The sequence below is a fragment of the Trachurus trachurus genome (genome assembly GCF_905171665.1).
Source record: "Trachurus trachurus genome assembly, chromosome: 17".
Classification (NCBI taxonomy): Eukaryota; Metazoa; Chordata; class Actinopteri; order Carangiformes; family Carangidae; genus Trachurus; species Trachurus trachurus.
In genome coordinates, this window is record NC_139900.1 from 26,918,156 (window position 1) to 26,939,590 (window position 21,435).

General features: G+C 40.7%; 2 protein-coding genes across 4 annotated transcripts; both read left to right on the top strand.

The window, feature by feature from the left end:
- Positions 1–1,157: 1,157 nt before the first annotated feature.
- LOC311000831 (serine/threonine-protein kinase OSR1-like) lies at positions 1,158–15,082 on the top strand. 3 transcript variants are annotated; one of them, XM_083991685.1, is made up of 17 exons: positions 1,158–1,350; positions 1,988–2,100; positions 3,323–3,431; positions 4,593–4,734; positions 5,860–5,915; positions 6,108–6,217; positions 6,350–6,451; positions 7,140–7,273; positions 7,390–7,438; positions 7,543–7,608; positions 7,833–8,003; positions 10,510–10,545; positions 10,709–10,870; positions 10,966–11,071; positions 11,170–11,238; positions 11,603–11,667; positions 11,799–15,082. In XM_083991685.1, exons 1-17 carry the CDS (start codon positions 1,281–1,283, stop codon positions 11,874–11,876), a joined length of 1,638 nt encoding a protein of 545 aa, XP_083847811.1. In that variant the 5' UTR covers positions 1,158–1,280; the 3' UTR covers positions 11,877–15,082. The 3 variants fall into 3 exon arrangements, with proteins under 3 accessions (XP_083847811.1, XP_083847812.1, XP_083847813.1); XM_083991686.1 differs by having other exon boundaries at positions 7,833–7,955; XM_083991687.1 differs by lacking the exons at positions 10,510–10,545; positions 10,709–10,870 and having other exon boundaries at positions 7,833–8,038; positions 10,908–11,071.
- Positions 15,083–15,296: 214 nt separating this feature from the next.
- LOC311001228 (solute carrier family 22 member 13-like) lies at positions 15,297–19,744 on the top strand (the record flags this gene model as incomplete). The annotated part of the gene is made up of 10 exons (XM_083992255.1): positions 15,297–15,671; positions 16,037–16,140; positions 16,234–16,388; positions 16,495–16,663; positions 16,923–17,043; positions 17,595–17,689; positions 17,775–17,989; positions 18,077–18,185; positions 18,282–18,488; positions 19,145–19,744. The coding sequence occupies 10 exons, from the start codon at positions 15,297–15,299 to the stop codon at positions 19,221–19,223; spliced, it is 1,629 nt and encodes a 542-aa protein (XP_083848381.1). The 3' UTR covers positions 19,224–19,744.
- Between the last annotated feature and the right edge of the window lie 1,691 nt (positions 19,745–21,435).

The following is a 21,435-nucleotide window of genomic DNA, read 5'->3' on the forward strand; positions in this document are numbered from 1 at the left end:
AAAGTGCTATATGATTTGTTTACATATAAGCATGCTGTCTGCAGATGTGCATTTAATTAATCACCTTATCTCAGCTTCACATTTCATACAACTGTCAACTGTCAGTCCAGGAAAGGTGTTTAAAGTATAAAGAGCAAAAAGTTATTAAAGAACCGTGGGACCAACAAAAAGAATAAGCCTCTTTAATTTACACATTAAACAGAAATTGTGAATGACTTCTCATGCTGATGAAGTCTTTGCTCTGTGTCTTCTCTGCCTTTAGGACAAGCAGGAACAGGCCCAGCTGTTTCCTCACATACCACTGATACCAGCCATAGTTTTGCAGTTTTCCACAAACATCCTCATGTTTTAGAGTAGGCCTACTACAGTTTCAATGACATAAATTATACAAATTTCTATGTTTACCAAAAGACATGTTAGCCTACTTTTTTTTTTTTGTAAAATTACATTTGAATACTAGGGGCTACAGTGTGTAGAGTTTTAGCAGTTTTTCATGAAACATACAGAGAGCACTGTGTTAACTCAAAACAATGTGACATTCTTGACCAGATATCTCAGAGATCATCTACTGTATGAGGGACAATGTTGCTTTAACTTTACTTTCTACCTATTCCTACATTTTTAAGTGGATTATGTTTATTTTACTACACCAAATTTATTCAACAGCTATAGCCTAGTAAATTGGCTGCTTTTCAAAATTTTGTATAGCCTACAAAATAATGTAGTTTAACTACACAATATTATTTTAACTACAGCATTCAGCCTAGCTACTCCATAACTCTACAGCCTACTCTATGACACTAAAGAACCAAATTTACCCCTACCCCTGTGCTACTCAGATAAAGTGTTGATTCACATTGCTACTTCTGACCACCTGTATTTTCCAGGTGTACTGAACACAATTTTACAGGCGCAAAATGTTGGATTGTAAATAAATACCAACACATTTCACCTACTCCTATCTCCCATCAACTATTTCTTGTTAAAGCATGTTGTCTGTTTACGAGGTTTTCCGATTTGGATTTTCCACATTGCTGCATAATGAGCAGACGCTGTTGCCACACTCAAGATGGCGCTACCTCCGTTCCTCTTCCTGGGTTCGTACGTAACACGATGCGTCAGTCGCGCGTAAAGTTGTGTTGACAGGAGCGGCAGGAGTTGTCAGCGGAACAGCAGCGGCGGCCAGCATCACCGCAGCCGAATGGAGTAATCACAAACTGTCCTGTACCAGACAGCGTCTTATTCACGAGCATTGTTTACGCCTTTCAAACAGCGACGACATGGCAGACGACCAGTCCTCTCAGTCCTGGTCAATCGACAGGGACGACTACGAGCTCAATGAGGTGATAGGTGAGTAGCTTAGCCTGCTAATGCTAGCAGCCTAGCCGGCCAACTGCCACTTAGCCGACTAGCATCGCATGTCTGCAGCTAACACAAGGCCAGTTACAACCCGCTGCTCCTCTGCAGGAAGGTTAACAGCTCAAGGCAAGGCCACATTAATTAACCGCTTCGGATAGTTGGCGAGCTAAAGTGAGATAGCTTCTTAGTGAGTCATTAAGAAGCTAAAGGGCTAGCTAAGGCACGTTAGCCCACAGTGCGTGAAGATAAGTCAGTTACTCAAGTGGGAGGTGGTTTTTACTGAAGGTGTGATATGGCTAACAGTGAACTACCCATACTTTACACTCGATTTGGCAACACAACTGATTACTATGGCCAAAAGGGATAGTCTAATGTGGAAACTAACTGCAGATTTACATATTTCAGTTTAATGTGGATTGGTGTTATAATTAAAAGTACTTTGTAATTCTCTCAGTGACCACATACTGTAGTCCCCACCCAGACTCAGACTGGTTTCTGCTCAGATCTGGCACATTCTCACATTGCACACAGATGATTTATGAGCTGTCGTGCAGTAGAAAGCTGCCTTCAAAAGTCAAAGGTTTTACTACAGTGTGTTGGTGTCACCCCTGATGTTGTTTTCCTTTAGGAAGCGGAGCCACTGCAGTTGTCCAGGCAGCGTACTGCAAGCCGAGGAAGGAGAAAGTGGCAATTAAACGCATCAACCTGGAAAAGTGTCAGACCAGCATGGATGAGCTCCTGGTAATAAATCACAACTAAGTGTGGGCCTTCGTCTGCAATCCAGATGTTTTTATTGCATGTGTTTCCTGGCAGTAGGCTGAGTTGTTGGGATCAGGTCAGGCAAAGACCAATTTAAAAAGCTTGGTGCCATCACCACCACTGAGCATGAGAGCTGAGAAAAATCAATAAGACACTTATAAGACACATTAAATGGAGATAAATAGCTTATCAATAACACTCCATTGCATAGCTCATTGCAATCACGCCGTGAGCTGGAATCTGCCTTTCTCCCAACACAACAACTGCAACTAGTGGTTTTTATACTCAACATTGAATGAATGAGAAAAAAAATAATGATGAATAACCAAAATATTGATATTAGATATCAGAAAGACTCCAACTATGATTGAGTGTAAACACAATTACAGTGGAAACTCACAGAAAAGCCTTGCATGATATCTGTGCAGAGTGGATATACAGGATTTTCTCATCTTTTACGTGAATCATTCATTGATCTACACTGAACTGTTGGTGATTCATGTCATGGTAATAAGTGATTCACCTGTGCAGTTGGGTGACAGAGCAAATGTAGTCATGCACTGTTGGGTTTGTGGTGTTCCTAACATTTGACGGTGGTAGTAGTAAATAGTAAATTACAGATTTGACAAGTCAAGGTAATATATGAAGACCTGTAAATCTCATTTCTTGCTGATCTCTTCCTACACAGGTCTAACATAACCACAGTTTTAAAGAGATGGCTTATTTGTACAGTCAGTATAGCAGTTTCTCCACTGGATGTTAAGTCTATATTGTCTTGATTCTTTATACAGTTTCTGTGTAAATCATGTGTTTGTTTGTTTTTTGGCCGGTTAAGCAGAGAGAATAATTGTCATAAATTGCTAAAGCAGAACTTTCCAAGGGATGACTTGGTTCTGTATCAGCTGTATCAGTCCTTAGTTTATATAATGGCCTGAATCCACCTATGTGTGTTGTCTACGTTAAAAATATCTCAGCTTGGTGACCCAGCGGTGATGTAACCCAGGTTACTCCACTGTCTGGAGTCAGAGGCCCGGTGTACTCCTCATTTAGATTTTGGCCATTGTAGCAGAGAGCGTCTGACTGTGAGCACTGAGTCATAATAGGGACTGAGTGAAGTCACACATTGAGTCCGCTAAATCCAGGTCCAGTTAAAAGACCAAATCATTGTATGACCTTTTGTCCCTCATGTTTCTTCTCTGTGCAGAAAGAGATCCAGGCTATGAGCCAATGCCATCATCCAAATATCGTGTCTTACTATACTTCCTTTGTGGTGAAGGATGAACTGTGGCTGGTGATGAAGCTGCTCAGTGGTGGTAAGTGTTGTAATGCTAAAAGGAACCGAAGCCGCGCTTGGCTAACTCTTATATTCACATCGACTTTGAAATGACTTTCTTTTATCTCAACTAAGCGCAGGTGTGAACATGAACTGATTATTTGAATTAGATTTGGGGAGCCATGTGTTGTATTCTGGCCAACTAGTAGTTTGTATTTATTTTATATTAGTTTTTTGTCTGGTGTATTGTATTCATTGATTCTCATTTAACTTATTCAACACTGAAAACAGGTTGTACATGCTATATGATAACTGAGACGGGGGAGGGAAGTTTAAAGAGAGTGGGAAACAATTATGCAGCAAGATTTGGTTGCAACAAAACAAGAAACACACAACTGTATCATTGTGGAAGTACTTTGTGTCACAAGCTCAGTTTATACTGAGGTATTGAACAACAGTGTTAAACCTGATCTAAAGCCTGTTGGGTTCTCTAGAGACATTCAAGAAGCCATAAAATGTGGCTGGTAATCTTAACTGTTAGTATTTTTTGTTAAATGTGTTTGTGGGTACATGTTGAAGGAACAATTTGCCATTCCTGGAAATAAGTAATTAATTGTAATAACTACTTGTACAGTGCATATTTTACTGGATACCACAGTACACTGTAATTTCGTCAGTGTGTAAAACCTTCCTCCTCTGTCTTACCACTGTCTTTACATGTAAGTGGGAAGTCATTAAATAATTGATGACATGGTATGTGACAGTGATGTGTCAGAATTTACCGTGGTGTGCAAATTCAACATCATATTTCTGACCTCTGTTGTTTTTGAGCGTTATATCTGAATGCTTGAGACATTTCTGAGCATTGACCTTTTGACAGCTTGTGAAAGCAGCATCTTTGAAGTGACAGGGCTGCACATGTGAACAGTGAACGTCTCCGTTCCTAGAAAGACGAGATAAAAGCACTACTTTAGTAGCAGGTTTATTTGCAAGCTCGTGTGCATTCTTGCAGAACCTCGGGAGATCAGGCGCTGCTGTTGGTGCAGGTGCAGGCTGGGGTTTGTGGTTTTTAAAAGCGGGATAGGCCTCCGCTGGATCGCGACCAGATAAATGTTCCTTTAACTACTTGCCAAACTGGAGATTCCTATCATGATGCATGAGTTGATGCATGTTTTATGACAAGTCTTCCGCTGTCTCTCAGGCTCTGTGCTGGACATCATCAAACATATCATCTCTCGCGGCGAGCATAAGAGTGGCGTGTTGGATGAGGCCAGTATCGCTTCCATCCTGAAAGAAGTGCTGGAGGGGCTCGAGTACCTTCACAAAAATGGACAGATCCATCGGTGAGTTACGACGATGCGTCACCTCGCTGCAGGGCAAAACCTCTCTATGACTGTACGCTGCGCTAAGGCACCTTGACTTGTGGCAGCCGCTATGTTGCACGTTATAGTCTCAGTCTCAGCACAGACACAGGGCCTATTGCCTGTGCATACAAGTGTGCAGTTTGAGCTACACCTCGCTCCTTCAATATTTAATCTACTGAAAATGCATAATTGAGGAAGTTTGTTTTACATAAAAGTCCCTCCCAGGAACACAGTGAACCACCACTGAGAAGAAAGGCCTGTCTGTACCCTCTGTGTCTGTATGTCATTGTTTCAGATGAGCACACCATTCACTCATATTCATGCCTGAATTAGTTCCTTTAATCTCATTATTCTGACTTAAAAACAATCATTTTGAGAAATGAATTATGATATATTAAAGGAGACATACTCTGCCCCCTTTCCACAAATTAAAATAGTTCCCAGGTGTCTTAAAGACATGTCTGTGACATGCTTTGGTCAAAATCCCCCAAGGATCAAACATCACAGCTCTTTTCATCCTCTCAAAACAGCCCTGTTCAGAACAGCTGGTTTCAGTGCCTGTCCCTTTAAATGCAAATGAACCACTGCTTGCCCCGCCCCACCCCTTCTACAGGTTTCAACCTAGGGAGCCTGCAAATGACAGATATTTTTTTGTCAGTTCTCACATTTTGGGGGCACAAACACCCACAAAGAGCCTTCAAAAAGTGACATTTTGAAATGTGACAAGATGAAATGTCTGTGGTTTCAGTGTGTGGACTGTATTTCCGTAGACAGACAGAGCAGCTGCTGATTGAGCTCAGATGCTGTGGCTAACTCAGTTATACCTAATCAGGAAGGGGAGCGTTGTGAGCAGGCTAATCCACTCTGGCTCAATGTGTATAGTTTGCAGTAAGTGTAACTATGCAATCAGAAATATGGGGGTGTGGGATGAAGCAGATCAAAAGGCGCAGCTTTAACCAGCTTGTGTGCAATATTGTATTGAGTGTTTGTTCATTTCCGGAGTGAGTATATGCACAGCCCAGCCACTCCTCTGTTGATGCACTCACTGACTTGTGATATCTTAATTGTACATAATGACTTAATCCTACTCCTCCTCGTGCACAGGGATCTGAAGGCTGGAAATATTCTTCTTGGGGACGATGGCTCAGTGCAAATTGCCGGTACAGTGTTTTCTTGACATTTATGTGGTTGTACAATTTAAATTATATATAGTTACAGTGTGTAGGCTGCTTCTGTTTCTAGTCTATATTCTAAATTGACAAAAGGATCACACAGCACAACAACAAATTGTTATTTTAAAATGAATTTGACCTCATTCTCTCATGTTTTTGTCACACACTTACATTCTCTAGACTTTGGTGTGAGTGCCTTTCTAGCAGCAGGAGGAGACATGACAAGGAACAAGGTTCGGAAGACATTTGTGGGGACGCCGTGCTGGATGGCCCCAGAGGTCATGGAGCAGGTAGGAGGCTCTTTGTATAGGTAGCTTCTTCCTCTGCCTCAGCTTTCTCTCTGTGATGACTCATAACTGGGAAATAGAGGCATATAAAGGCAGACTCATGAGCTCTGTCCTGGTTCCGTGTTTCATCCACAGGTTCGTGGCTACGACTTCAAAGCAGACATCTGGAGTTTTGGGATAACAGCCATTGAACTCGCCACTGGGGCGGCACCATATCACAAATACCCACCGATGAAGGTGACTGACTATGTGGTTAATGTCACTAGGGATGTCACAATTATAGATTTTCTTGGTACGATAATGGTCAGAGAAATAATCACGGTGTTATGATTATCACGATTATTATGCATCAATACATTTCACAACACTATGAATGTGTAAAATCAAATATAGTCTAAATATAATTACATTACTAATCTCTTAATATAGGACCAGTTATTAATCTACTGGGGGAAGTGTTTGAAATATTGAAGTCATTAATTGTCATCTATATCAAAGTTAAGTTTATTTTAATCATTTTTTTCACAATACAAATGACACGCTAACATTTAAATTCCTACTAATTCAGTGTTACATTAGATAAATGGACCAGTATCTGCGCATTTACCTTTACTTTGGCGCACATCTGCAGATATGGTTCCAACATCATCTTTTTCAGAAAGTGACGGTATTTAGGAATCTTTACGATCAATTCATTGTGGCGTTAAATGCGACGATTAATTGTGAAAACAAGTAATCGTGACATCCCTAAATGTCACTGTTTTCTTTTATTCCACTGGAGAAAAACAAGTGGCCTCTTGCAATTACAGCAGAATATTCATAGAAATACTGCTGTCCTTGATTCTGAGCAAAGCATTGTGGTGGACTGGATTGTCCAGCTGTTCTCCTTGACTTATTTAACAACTGATCTTGATGATGCCTGTAGGTGCTGATGTTGACTTTGCAGAATGATCCTCCCTGTCTGGAGACGGGCATCACAGATAAAGAAATGGTGAAGAAGTATGGCAAGTCCTTCAGGAAGATGCTCTCCCTGTGTTTACAGAAAGATCCTGAAAAAAGGTCCGTCAGTCCTCAAAGCCTTTTTCTTTGCCCAATGTCTTGGTTTTGCTTTCCGTTACATTCCACAGTTTTGTAATGACTATAATGAGCAGCCTCGTGTCTCTTTTCCTATTTAGGCCAACTGCTGCCGAGTTGCTGAAGCACAAATTCTTCACAAAAGCCAAGGTGAGCCCTGCATCACTGTTAGAAAAATAAAGGGAGACTATTTCAGCATGTTTCAGTGAGAACTATTCCAGATCCTGTAAGAAATGTTTGTCTTTCTGTCACAGAACAACGAGTACTTGCAGGAGCGGCTTCTCTACAAAGGTCCAACAATAACAGAGCGATCAAAAAAGGTCTGCCTTCAACACAACTCTGAATACACAACATTGTGTCACTGTACAGTGGCGTGTTGTCTTTGTCCAGGGTGTGTCCCAGTCCCTGCCTGATGCGTGCTCGGATACGCCTCAGCAGCTCTGCAATAGGTTTACAAGGAAGACATAAAGCTTAACTTGTTAAGTGTTGCATGTCTCTCAATTAGTGTTTTTGTTTGTTTTTCTTACACCACACAATTGCGTAGGTGCGTCGTGTGCCCGGCTCGAGCGGCCGTCTGCACAAGACGGAGGACGGCGGTTGGGAGTGGAGCGATGACGAGCTGGACGAGGAGAGTGAGGAGGGCAAAGCTGCGGTGGCAGCGCTGCGGGTGAGACTCTGCATGCCTGCGTCTTCTAGACTCAATCCTCTTTACTCTGTAAGGCACCGTACGGTATGTCCTCAGTGTGCACAGTGTCCTCTCAGCCAGCAGGCGGAGCTGTTGGACTGCTGGTTTGTGGCCAAGCTGACGTAACCGTTTCATTGATAGTGTAGTTCATGTTTAGGTTACTCGAGTAAATCAACTACACAGAAGCCAGTTCTCCATCTTTATCCCACCTAGAAAGAACTTGCCTTTGTTTTGTTATAGGCTGTATTCATGTTGCTGCTTGTTGTCTTGTAGCGATTAAAGGATCCGATTAGGATTGAAGACTTTTTATAATTAATTAATTAATTAATTAATTAATTAATTACTTTACTTATTTAACCTCAATTTATAATCTCATTGACATAGGTAATCTCATTGAGGCATGCATGCTCATTCCCAAGACAGACCTGTTTCAGACACAATACATCAATGAGTTACAGACAGACATGTAATATATGTACATACAATGTTTACATGGAACTGCCAAGTGGAAGTGGATTTTGATAATCTCACCTGTTGTAGGGATTAAAGTAAAGGTTTTTTGAATAGCTAAAAAAATCTGCAAATTAAAACAACTTTTAAAAAAAGAAATTTTAATTATTTAATAGGATTAATTGGTTACTGATAGGTTAAAGGGACAACGAGGAGTTTTGGAAAAGTGAAGCGTTTTCACACTACATTTATGAGCCTCCGCGCGCACCGTAGAATTCTTCGACCGGCGCAAGACGGACTCAGGTTTTCATTCATCAAGAATTAAAGTCAGAGGTTCAAAGAGGTTCAGTTACCGTCATAGCAGAGGTTGCGCTAGACTTTTTCGTCGCTGGTCATTTTGACTGACGGGGTCATAAAAATTCCGTCATAATCTATTTTTACCGGTCACTTTAATTTTTTTTAAAAAATTATAACAATGCCATATTCAATTGCATTCAATTTTAATTCATATCAAGTCCAAACAAATTGAACAGAGTATGCTCCGGAGCAGAGTCGGCGTCAGAGCACATCTAACTGTGGGTCATCAGTGAATGCGGGGGTCACTTTCTGCCACTCAACATCTAAATACAACTTAAATACCTGATGATGACATCAGTTTTCTGTCAACAATCAACATGCTAACCCATGTGTTATACCAAAACATCCAAAGGAGCATGTTTTCACATAGGCATCGCATAGTGCACTGGCGTTAGCTCTCTCTCTCTCTCTCTCTCTGTGTGCCTCTCATTTCTCTTTTACGCACGCACACACGCACGCAGCCATTGCGCATCACTGAAACAACTGAAGCTATAGACCACACAGCCAGATGCAGCACAAATTCAGACAGGACAAGACCCACTCAGCTTTACATGTTATAAACAATGCCACGGCAGGCAAAATACATTAAAAGAAGGCTTAACGTTACCTTTGGAAGAGTTGTATGTGGCGAGTGTGGGAAACGGTGATGTCCTACCCCCACCGCTCTACCTGTACCGAGACACACCGCTGTGTAGCTACAGCTACGTAACTTAACAACAGCTGACTACTGTCGGCCCCTCGGACACTGCAGCTAAATCTCGCCCGTTAAATCATTATCGACCGTCATATTTGCACTGACACGACTCCCAGTCAACATTTAATCCACTTGTAATGTTTGGAGTTTGAATACTGCGGGGAAGCTGTCTGTCTTCTTCTCTGTTGTTAGTGTTTATGTGTGGCAGCGCTACAGGTACAGCGCCACACACGCTCCACACAGGCCTGGGGTATGTACTACAGCGTTTTCTACTGAGCGCACCAGCCAGCTGTTATTATTATTTTTTTTTAATCTAATTCTCACTGTAGTGACTTTGTGACATGATGTTTTATAACGTTATCCACCGCTCCATTTATTGATTATCCGCCGGCTTCATTGTAAACAAATGCACATGGCCAGACGGCCATGGGTGTGAATTGCAATCTGTCAAAATGACGGATGGCCTCAAAATTTTTCCGTCACCGTTTTAAAAAAACGGTCAATGACGGAAAATATCCGGTTAACGCGACCCCTGCGTCATAGTCCCGACCATAAACGGCAATACGGCGGCGTTATTCTCATGAGCGTCCGCGAAACCGAAAGTAAGGAAACGCTGGTCGGCTCGCCCAGCATTTCCACCATTAATTAAAATAACAAAATAACGATTTATCGAAAATGGAGCCATGTGGGTAGCATAGATTCATCCACATTAACGTGAGACTTTTTTTTATAACCAAATAGAAACTCCTCGTTGTCCCTTTAAAGTAAGTCTGAAGGAGAATAGCTGTGAACTGTCCTCAACCACCTGCTCAAGTTCTCCGTTCCAATAACTGTCCTGTGTGGTCACTCTTAATTCATGTCTGGCTCTGGGATTATACCGTCTGTTATCTTGACTGTGATTTCATTTAACGTGTTCATGTCACCTTGTGTCAAATTCCTTTAATCCGACAACACTCCGTTGGTCCATACATTCGGGGGATAAAAGGAGAATTGCATGTTTTTTAATCCTGAAAATCTGTCATGTCCATTCTGCAGTCACCCAGGGTGAAGGACGGGTCCCAGAATATGGAGGTGAGTCTATTTGTGGTGGACATGACCTGCAACTCTTGATTTATTGTAATGCCTTGTCAGAGCAATCTGCATGACTGTCTTCATGTGTGTCCATTTCTTTTTGTTGTTTCCATATAAAATGTAAAACACCTGCTGATTTAGTTGCAAATGTGTTGCCTCTCAGCTTTTCCCAGCAGCAGCAGCAGCATCAGAAAGCTCCACTGGACATCTGCAGGCACCTGGTGCAGCACCTGGTGCAGCACATGAGGCCCCGGCGGGTGGGGCCCCGGCAGGAGACGATGCTCCTGCTAATACAGCCAGCCTCTCGCAGGCACCCACTGCTCAGGTGAAAACTAACAGAGAAATGTTCTTAGTCATCTCAGGCAGTGGAAAATGCTGAGCAATTACTGCACAGTCATTCCTGTACTGTTGCTGTTTCAGGATCCAGCTGCAGCCAATGCCAGCGTCCCCATCAGCCTCGTCCTGAGACTGAGGAATCCCAAGAAGGAACTCAATGACATCCGGTTTGAGTTCATGCCCGGCAGAGGTAGGAATGATTACCTAACCGTTTCTCTTCTTCACATGTGCATGTAACGCTCAATCTCATATCTTTGTTTTTGGACACGCCCCCTTGTCCCCCTTCAGACTCTGCTGATGGAGTTTCTCAAGAGCTGGTTTCAGCCGGGTTGGTGGACGGGAGGGACTTAGTCATTGGTAAGTTGGAGAGATAGCACTGGGAGGGGAAGATCAGGTCACTTGCTCAGTTTACAACTCGATTCAAATAGTACATATTATACTACATTATATTTTATATATATATATATATATATATATATATATATATATATATATATATATATATATATATATATATATATATATATATATATATATATAATGTAGTATAATATGTACTATTTGAATGTGTGTGTGTGTGTGTGTGTATATCATATCCATATTAAATAAGCATATCACATACTAATGCAAACCATTATTTGATTTCTCAACATTTATTCCTCTATAGTATAAAAAATGTGCACCTGCTTGAGCTTTTTGTTTGTGTTTTTCTTCTGTCTAGTTGCTGCCAATTTGCAAAAGATTGTTGATGATCCTCAGAGTACCAAAAACTTGACCTTCAAACTGGTGAGTGCATGGACAACAATCATTTGTCCAATACATCAGAGTCTGTCCACTGATGTGTAAATGAAGTCAACAGGTTTTCCTACAGGCCGTTTACGATCATAGATCATTTCTTATTGCTCGCTGTCTTCCAGGCATCTGGTGTGGTGGAGGAGTCTGAAATCCCTGACGATGTTAAACTCATTGGATTCGCTCAGCTCAGCATCAGTTAAGTCACGCAGAGCCAGAAACAAAGGACAGAAACTATTGGTATTGCACAGCTGCATTGTAGTCAATTCCAAGAAACCACTACTGCCAAAGAGAGGAAGGAGAAGATGAGGATGGTGATGATGAGACATGGAGCTGGCAGGAGTGTGACACTACTGCAGGATGCATGAGGACCACATTGAGAAGAGGCTCAGTTCATCACAGGAATCACACTTGAAACGTTTACAGTGCGCTTATACAGTAAATGGGAGAACAGATGCAATCAACTATATGAACTCCTAATTTCTTTTTCTTTCTTTTTCTTCCTCTTCATACATAAGCACAATCCAAACCATCTCCTGCCAGTACTGGAAGTGATTTTTCTCCTTTTTTTTTTTTTAATCAACTGTGCCACAGAGTCGTGCCACCTTTACATGGCACCTTAAGCTACACTAAAATTGAAAAATGTAAATTCAGCCTTAGTTCATCAAACTATAGATTTTACCAGTGTGATTGGTGAAAAATTAAGTCTGTGTGATCATTTGGCGTATTCTCTGTACGCCTGGCGATTAAATCTAAACTAAAATAGCCCTTAAAACTGATTGAAATATCTTTATTGACACACTGCAGCATAGTTTTTAGTTCTTAAAGACCAGATAACTGTATAAGGCAGCGCAACTCCTCCACAGCGTCGGTGTGCGCTGGTTCGTCAAAACATAACCAGTGTGTTTGCTCAGACTGCTCCACTGATTGATTCAATGATACAGAAATCAGCTGTACCTGTAGTTACAATACCTGAGCCATCAATCACTGATTGAGACTCTCCTAATATTCTTGTACTATGCAATAATTATTTTATTTTCACCATTTGTGACCAATAGTTGCAAATAATATTTTCTCTTTGCTTGATAAACCCACTTTTTGTGCTCGTACCTCAAAAGGAGTTCATACAGAGTTCAGAAGGAGTCGACCAGCCAAACGGGGCAGCTTTAAGAACCTGCAGTGAGGATTTACTGTCATTTTTACAAGCATGTCGATCAAATGAGAAGTTAACACACCAACAGGCCGACACGGGTAATTTCCTCTTCTTTTTTTTTTCTACGTCCCCTTGCAAGATGTAACTTAACCCTGGTTACAGTTATTGATAAAATAGCTGGGAAGAATCCTGAATGCTGGTGATGAGGGTTGAGGCGGCAGCAGCTGATGAACTTCTGTGGAGGTGTGCACGCTCCAAAAAAAAATAAAAACGTTCCACCAATTTGAAATTAAACTTTAGGGGGCAATAGATGTTGTAACTTGGTAAAGTGGATTTTAGTCATGCAGACAGTTTTGGTCTTATTGTATGAAGTTTTTGTCTCTGAGATTTCTGCCTGTGTCCCAATAGAGCAAAAATTAACATTTGTTTTTTAGCATCTTTGCTCTGAATGGTACTGTTAGTCAGTCAGTGTGGTCACCATTGTGATGACTCCAAATACTATTGGCTGGACCCTGAAATGAGCTGCGCGTGTTCAGTGTATCTGATGGATGGAATGGATTGACCTTGGTGACTCTGACCTCTCGTCGAGCTCCGCCATCAGGTCCAGATGTGAGTTGTGTTCAATTCCTTGTTTTATGACCAAAATTCTGCAAACTAACAAACATTCCCATCAGCAGTGTTGTGTTATTAGCATGCTCATTGCACAACTGTTTCGACTCTTGGTGTTCAAATCACTGAAATGTTGTAGTTCCTTTAAAAAAAAAAATGGTAGTACGTCCTGCTAGTTATTGAAAATACAGTGGAGTGTTACTGCTAGAAGCATGGCTCTATGGATGGTGATCCACTGACATAGTGGCACCTTGAGGTTGTGGTACAGATACCCCGGATACCCCCTGTCCCCTGACTTTTGATCTTGTAACCAAATCTCAGCCTCAGGTGAGCTGTGTGTTTAGCGCTAGCGAGCAAGTGTCGGCATGCTGAAAGACTAAACAAAGTAACGCCTGCTAATCATCAGCATGTGAGCGATTTAGCATGAGCAGCTAGCAGAGCTGTAGACTCTTTGCTTTGGTTAAATATAAGGCTTTCAGTGCTCTGAACACCACATGTCACATAATGAGGGGCAGCAGGAATCTGAGCAAATAGAACTCCAACCGCCTGCATGGCTGGACACCACTAGTGTTAACTTTTTCATATTTTGGGGTGAAGTAACCCTTTAAACTTTTCCAGAAGCCAGAAATTACTTTAGGTTTTGTTTTGTCATTGGGCAAAGTTGTTTTCACAGTACTGTAGTCACTTTTCTTCATAAACACTCACCAACAAATCCCTGTCGTCACTCCCAGTGTAGCTGTATGGTTGTAGTACCACGACAAAGAGCTGTGGTCTGGCTCCTTGTTCAGGTACCGATGTAAATGGTGTATGTAAAAGAAGTTGTAAATGTACGTTTGATGGCAACTCCATGCACTGTCACACCAACAGGTTTGTATGTAACAATGTAGATTCATTGACTGTTTAAATGTACATGTCGGATAAAAGGAACATTTTACTTGTAAATATTGATTATGGCAAAAAAAAAGAAAAAAAAAGACTGAGACTCGTGTTCAGTACATAGTTAAATTTGTTTTGTAGTGTTTTCCACTGTTGGCCTTTTGTTAGAGCATCACTAATCATGCACAAATTATTTGTTCAATTGGCACCTTATTGATACGTTAACTTGCCTATACTTTGAAGTACATGGAGCTTGTAATGACACACTGTGCTTTGACGTCATGAAATTCAGTTGTTCTCACTGAAACCTGTCCGAGCTGATGGATAAAATGTTCTTTTAACAAGGCGGACGGCACAGGTCATACTTTCCTCTCTCTCCCAGTGTGTGTATGTGTGTGATTTTGGTGAAAAGTAATGATTGATCATCAAAGGCTTTGAGGTGAAAGTCACCTGGATTTTCTAAATTTGTTTCCCTTCCATCGTTTACTCATCGTTCTGCCTGTTCGTGGTAGCACTGAACTGAATGATTAGTGTTAATTTAATCAGATGATTGGCAAGTACATTATTCTTTTAATTTTTTTTTTTTTTTTTTTTACAGATCATTACATATATTTTTAAATAAGCTTAATCATAAAATGTCTACATCTACAAATGCATAATTTGAAGTGGAATATTTGTGGGAACACAAGAGATTCCTCGACAAAGTCTATACATTGTTGAAAAAAATGTCAACACATGAAAAATGATTTTTAGTAGCTGAATAAAGTCACATGATGGAATTCAACGCGTGGATGTTTATTTAAAATGTGATGTCTCAAAGCTCAGGGTGTTTGGGTCAACCATTAGCAAACGCAGTTTACATGTGTGTTCACACATTTAGTTACTGGCTGAAGTCAGGTGGTTAAACATTTATTTTGACTATGACCTATGTCTGAATAAGACAAAAGCTTCCCACTTTGTGGAGCACAACGTCTGCAGTGTGAAAATGACCGATTTTGGAGAGATCCTACGAACCATTGGGGACTTTGGTTTCTTCCAGAAGGTTCTCATTCTCGGCTTGGCCTTCCCTCATTTCATACTACCAGTTTTCTTTTGTAGTATTCTTTTCATCCAGTCAGACCCAGAGCGACACTGTAACACAGACTGGATCCTCAGAGCTGATCCTAACCTGACCACAGACCAGCAGCTGAACCTGACTCTGCCCCGGGAGGAGGATGGGACCTTCAGCAGGTGTCGGATGTTTGTCCCTGTGGACTGGGACGTTGGCTCCATCAGGGAGTACGGACTCAATGAGACCACAGGTTGTCAGAGTGGATGGGTGTACTACGACACCCTGTATGAGTCCACCATAGTCACTGATGTAAGTAATGAGTGATGTGCACTGCAAAAACTCAACATCCTTCCAAGAATATTTGTCTATTTCTTGTCAAAATGTCTCATTTCTAGTCAAAACTAATTTCTTAAAACAAGACTCATCACCTAAAAATGAACTTGTTTTTAGATCATTTTTACTTGTTTCAAACAAATTTTCACTTGAAATAAGTAGAAAAATCTGCCAGTAAAAGGAAGGAGGAAGAAAGAAAGAAAAACTTGCTCCACTATTTTTCTACTTTCAAGTGAAAATCTGCTTGAAATAAGTAAAAAAAAATGTCTAAAAACAAGCTACTTTTTATGTGATGAGTCTTATTTTAGGTCAGTGCTGACCTTCCTACTGGTTTTTTTCAGTTTGATCTTGTCTGTGACAAGTCCAACATGGCTGAAGTTGCACAGACAGTTATCATGACTGGTTTACTCACTGGTTCATTCGTCTTTGGACCAACAGCTGAATCGTAAGTGATCTTAAAATGATAAATGATACATCAGATTTTCTGCAAAATGTTGGGAAACAACCCTTCAATAGTCGCTCACTTTCTAAACTTCAGGTACGGCCGCAAGAGAACCACCCAGATACCAGCTGTCCTCATACTAGTATCTTCCTTGGTGGCCGGTTTGTCTCCAAATTTCTATGTTTACATAGTCTTCCTGTTCGTACTTGGGGCTGCGCTCGGAGGATACAGAATGAACTCCACTGTATTAGGTATGACATAATTATAATACATTTATTACTTTTTGCATATGTTACAACAAACATGTAATGTCCTGTTCTTTCATTGCACTTTGGTGTTTAAAAATTCTGTGTGTAGCCACTGAATGGATTGGGGTCAAGAGACGGTCTTTTGCCTCCTGTGTGAGTCAGATGTTTGGAGCTCTGGGACAGTGCGCCATGGCTGGTCTGGTCTATGCTGTTCGTGACTGGAGAACAGCACAGTTTGTGATGTCAGGGGTTCAGGCCTTTGTAATCTTGTACATATGGTATGAGTTCTATATACTTTTTTTTTTTTTTTTTTTTTAACCTTTGTACGGTGTTGTGTTTGGTTAGTGACACACTTCCTGGTCCCAGCAGGCCTCATCCAGTTTAACCACATCTATCTAGTTTCACTGCCTTTGTGTTAAATCACATAATAAGATAATAACAATGTTTCAGGGAAATTGTAATCAGCCTTGATGGTTTGTGTTTGTGGTTTAGACTCTGACAGACTTTTTGTTAGTTTGACATTTTATATCTTTCAAGGTGGATTCCCGAATCTGCAAGATGGTTGCTGGGAACTGGAAGAAACGAAGAAGCAAATAAGTTGATTCGTAGAGCTGCAGCAATCAATAAAAAGAAAATCCCAGAGAATCTGCTCAACAAGGCAAGTCAGATGTAACTCATCACATGTGATCCGATGAAGGAGCTCTACAGTATGTAACTATTTGTATTTGCTACAGAGCCAAATCACCCACCCAGAAGAAATATTGTGAGCTAAGCATCAAACTTTATTTTACCTAATTTTTATGTTTCTATTATATCTTTTATTTTCTTCTGAAGTTGATCTGTCTTTTCATTCTCCAATACTGAGTCACAGTAGCCTCCAAACATCCCATCCCCTGTCAAAGATAGAAAAATATAAGGTTCCTCCAAGCTGGCAAATTTTCATTCAAGCAAGTGGCTGCCATGTTTGAGTTTGGCATCCACTTCCTATACTTACAGTAGGCTATATAGTATTGGGTCATAACAGTATTTGTTTGTTGAAATCTTAGATTTAAATAATTTCACGTAATCCACTGGTTATCATGAAAAATCATTTTTCATCCAACAACTATCAAGATATTTCAATAATAAACATAAATAGCAAACTCAGTAAAGTGATATTTATCCTTCAGGAATGTGTTGTCCTCTAATCAAACTACACTTGCCCTTCAGGTAACTGAGAAACGAGAAGTTCAGAGAGGAGGATTCAGAACTATTTGTTCTTCACCAGTCCTGATGAGAAATTTATTCATTATATCATTTGCCTGGTATGTGAAGCACATGTCTTAATACATTTTAAATTGTAGGCTATTTTACCTTGAATACATTTTTGCTATGTTTTGTGCTATCAAGGTTCTCATTAAACCTTGGCTACTTCTGCCTGGTTCTGAATGTGGGTAAGTTTGGTCTGAGCATCTTCCTGGTCCAGTTCCTGTTTGGGATCTCTGAGTTCCCAGCACATCTCCTCTGTATCTGGGCTCTGGAGCTGGTGGGGAGGAAAAAGTCCCTGATATTAACTCTCCTGATGGGAGGACTTGTTTGTCTCTTAACTCTGGTTTTCCCTCAAGGTGAATTTCCTCTCCTTCATATTCATATTCAGTCAATGAGAATACATTAGTTGGACTGTCATTGTTTTAATATATTCTGTATATCAGACAGTGCTGTTGTTATCACTGCCCTGGTGACGACGGGGAAGTTCTTCTTGAACTGGGCTGGTTCTGTATGTATGGTCTACATCCAGGAGCTGTTTCCCACCTCTGTCAGGTACAAATGTGCAAATGGTATACTTACCAATATTCAACATATTCTGTGTAGATTTTTTTTTTTTTTTTTTAATGACCTCCATGTGCCACTTTTCAGGCAAACGGCCGTTGGTCTGGGCTCCATAGCGTTTAGAATAGCAGGGCTGCTGTCTCCATTGGTCAACATGTTGGCCACATATCACCAGTCCGTCCCCATCGTACTCTTCAGCAGCCTGGCAGTGGTCAGTGGAGCTCTGGTCATCCTCCTCCCTGAGACCAGCAGAATAGAGCTTCCTGATTCAACCAACGAGGCCGAGGGCAACAGGTGAGCTGTGTTCCATGGAAATGTGATTAATCTTCCTCCTATAATAAAATGTTGAGAGGACCTCACCACACAAACTGCATGAGCTCATCTCACTTCTTTATGTGGGACATATAAGTTCACAATGTGTGATGGTATGCTGCTGTATCCTGTCACCCATTAACAAATATACACATAGGGGAAGAAATAATAACACTGTTTTTGTTTGCTTGAACAAATCTAAAATAATAAAAGACATTTAAGAACTGAATCTCAGTTAGTCACTGAGTGTTTCTGGAAACGAGCAATAGTCAAGAGCTCAGAGGCGAACCACTATAATTATATTATATTATATTATATTATATTATATCCTTATTGTAACTTATAATTTTTAACAAGTTAAATTAAAACTACACGTACATGAACACTCCGGTACGATAAAGATCAAAAATAAATTTATATGGCCAGAATTACATCCGAATTTCAGTTAGTCACTGAGTGTTTCTGGAAACAAGCAGTAGTCATTATATTATATTATATCCTTATTGTAACTTGTAATTTTTAACAAGTTACTGTAAATTGAAACTACACGTACACAAACACTCCTGTACGAAGATAAAAAAATAAATTTATATGGCCAGAATTACATCATATAAATGTTGTATGTGTTTTCATTATAGGAATATGACCGCCAAGAGGAGTGGAAGTAACTCCAACATGACTGACAACAACAACAGCAGAAACTGCACCAAGCTCTAGTTGGCAAAAGACAGAGACACATGAAACGTCCCTCACTTGTTGGGGCCCGACTAAATCTGTAACTTTCTCAGAGAACTGCTTTGATAACTGCAATTAAATGTGCCTGCCATCAGCTGATCAAAAATCAGTAGCTTGAAAACTGTTATGCAGGTATATGACGAGATGAAAAGTGAAAGTACAAAATCTTGGACGACCTCAGGGTGGCGCTGCAACAAAGATGTTTACGTTTAAGCCTGCACCTTAACTTTTATCATTGATCAACTCACCCAGGACTGTTTGTCAGATTCTTCGAAAACTGAGTGTGAATCATCTGCAGGTAAAACTTGTACAAAGGTGTTCATATGATACTGACTCTGAGTCTGCCCCCTGTACAACAGGGGAAAGGTAATCCAAACTATTGTGACACTGACAAACACCCAAGTGGTTGCTTCAGTTATAAATGGCCAATCTCCAATGCAAAATCTGCAATCACTCTAATTGAACAAAAAGTACTCATTCAAACTAAGTGCCAAATCTGTCTATTATTTAGCCTGTGCATTCCCTGAGTCCTTGAGTATCTTTTATGTGTAGCTATGCATGTCTGTGTCTGATTGTGTCTCATTGTCTCAGCTTGCATTCATGGTAGCTCATTAACTACTGAATAAAATACAAACACCCAAATTCTCATTTACCTACTCATTTACCATATCTGACCTGTTGCTCTGTCTTTAATTCTGTCTGTTACTAAATTTCTTGAAGTGATAACGTTCAGATCAGCCGTAATCTGTTTTATGGTCGAAATGTCTTATCCAGAACCATGTACAGGTCCTGAGAGGGAATACATGAGAGACAGTATATTAGGCAGACGGTCAGAATTTTCTGAACTAGACTCAGCACAAATGTACTGAGCTGTAAACACAACCAATTACTATTACCATTATTAAGGTAAAAGAAATGATGGTTATTACTGTAAGACTAGTGACTTTGAAGCAGAGAAGCAGGAAGCCAGACTTAGGGCTGATCAGACAGTATCAGAGAAGAAATTATGACAGTGGAGAAACTGCACAAGTCTGCAAATGTGTAGGGTTTGTGTTGTATTTAAAGTATGAGAGATGAAATAGAGAGATCATCTCACTAAAAAATATGGCGTCAAGCAATGGTCCCTCTAATTTTCAAAACTCCTGAGCAGAAATTCAACTGCTTAAGCGTACACAGTACGTCCACATGCTGGTCCTATGGCCTCTCTCCAACTCCAAATATCAATACTATTGGCTATTACCATAATGATTAATAACAGATTATTTTGACAACATTACCTAGGCTACTCCAGTTACAGTTAATGATAACAAAATACAATATTGTTTTGGCAAAATAGAGTTTGCATTTATTGCCATATGAACAATATGAAAAAAATAACTAACATCAAGTTGGTGTCATCAACTCTTAGCACTGAAGCATTCTTGATATGAACAGTAATAATAATTCTCAAGCAAAAACTTAAATCGTAGTTGCACTACAGACCACGGTTAAGGTCATACATTTCACAATTCAAAGCGCACATTAGGGAGAAATGAACAGTAAACTAGTCGGGGATATTTGAGTGTTCAACATTTTTTTGTCTTCTGGGCAAAGAGGTGGGGAGCAGTGTGCAATTGCACAGTAAAACACCTTAGAGGGAACAGTGGCGTCAAGCCCCATGCAGAGATAATAAACTGAACTGTATTCAACCATAAACCTATGATGCGAAGCCTGCGGAGCTAGTTCAGGCAGACAACTCAAGCTGCGCCCATCCTGATCAGCTGATCAGTCACATGCCCTCCTCCTCCAAATATTGAACCCCCTCGAAAATGAGATGGCACATCTCAAGGGGCTATCCTGTAAAATAAAGTCAAATAGAGCGGACTATTTAAACCCCCCAGTTTACTTGCTCCTCCCTGGCTATGCTGCTGCTGCTGCCACTGCTATTTCCTGCTCTGCTGCCTTGCTGCTGCTTCTGCATACATCTCGCTGCTGCTGCCCATGAGGTTTTGCAGACCCACCTCCTCCCCAGCATCCACCTGTGGGCTCTGTCTCTATGATCCCCTGGGGGGGGTCTGCTTCATTCCCTGTAATGTCTGGCAAACCAGATCATTCAGGGAACAAATAACTGAGACAGAGCCTCTATGCTACCTATGCTGTGCTTCAGCTCGCAATGCTTACAATCAATCCTGCTGCAACCATGCTCAAGAATATG

Bases quoted from the DNA above. Each gene is read 5' to 3' on its own strand.
- LOC311000831 (XM_083991685.1), top strand. From the start codon at position 1,281: ATGGCAGACGACCAGTCCTCTCAGTCCTGGTCAATCGACAGGGACGAC. The intron at 6,452-7,139 runs GTGACTGACTAT...TGATGCCTGTAG, and splicing joins ACAAATACCCACCGATGAAG to GTGCTGATGTTGACTTTGCA. The intron at 7,609-7,832 runs GTCTGCCTTCAA...ACAATTGCGTAG, and splicing joins TAACAGAGCGATCAAAAAAG to GTGCGTCGTGTGCCCGGCTC.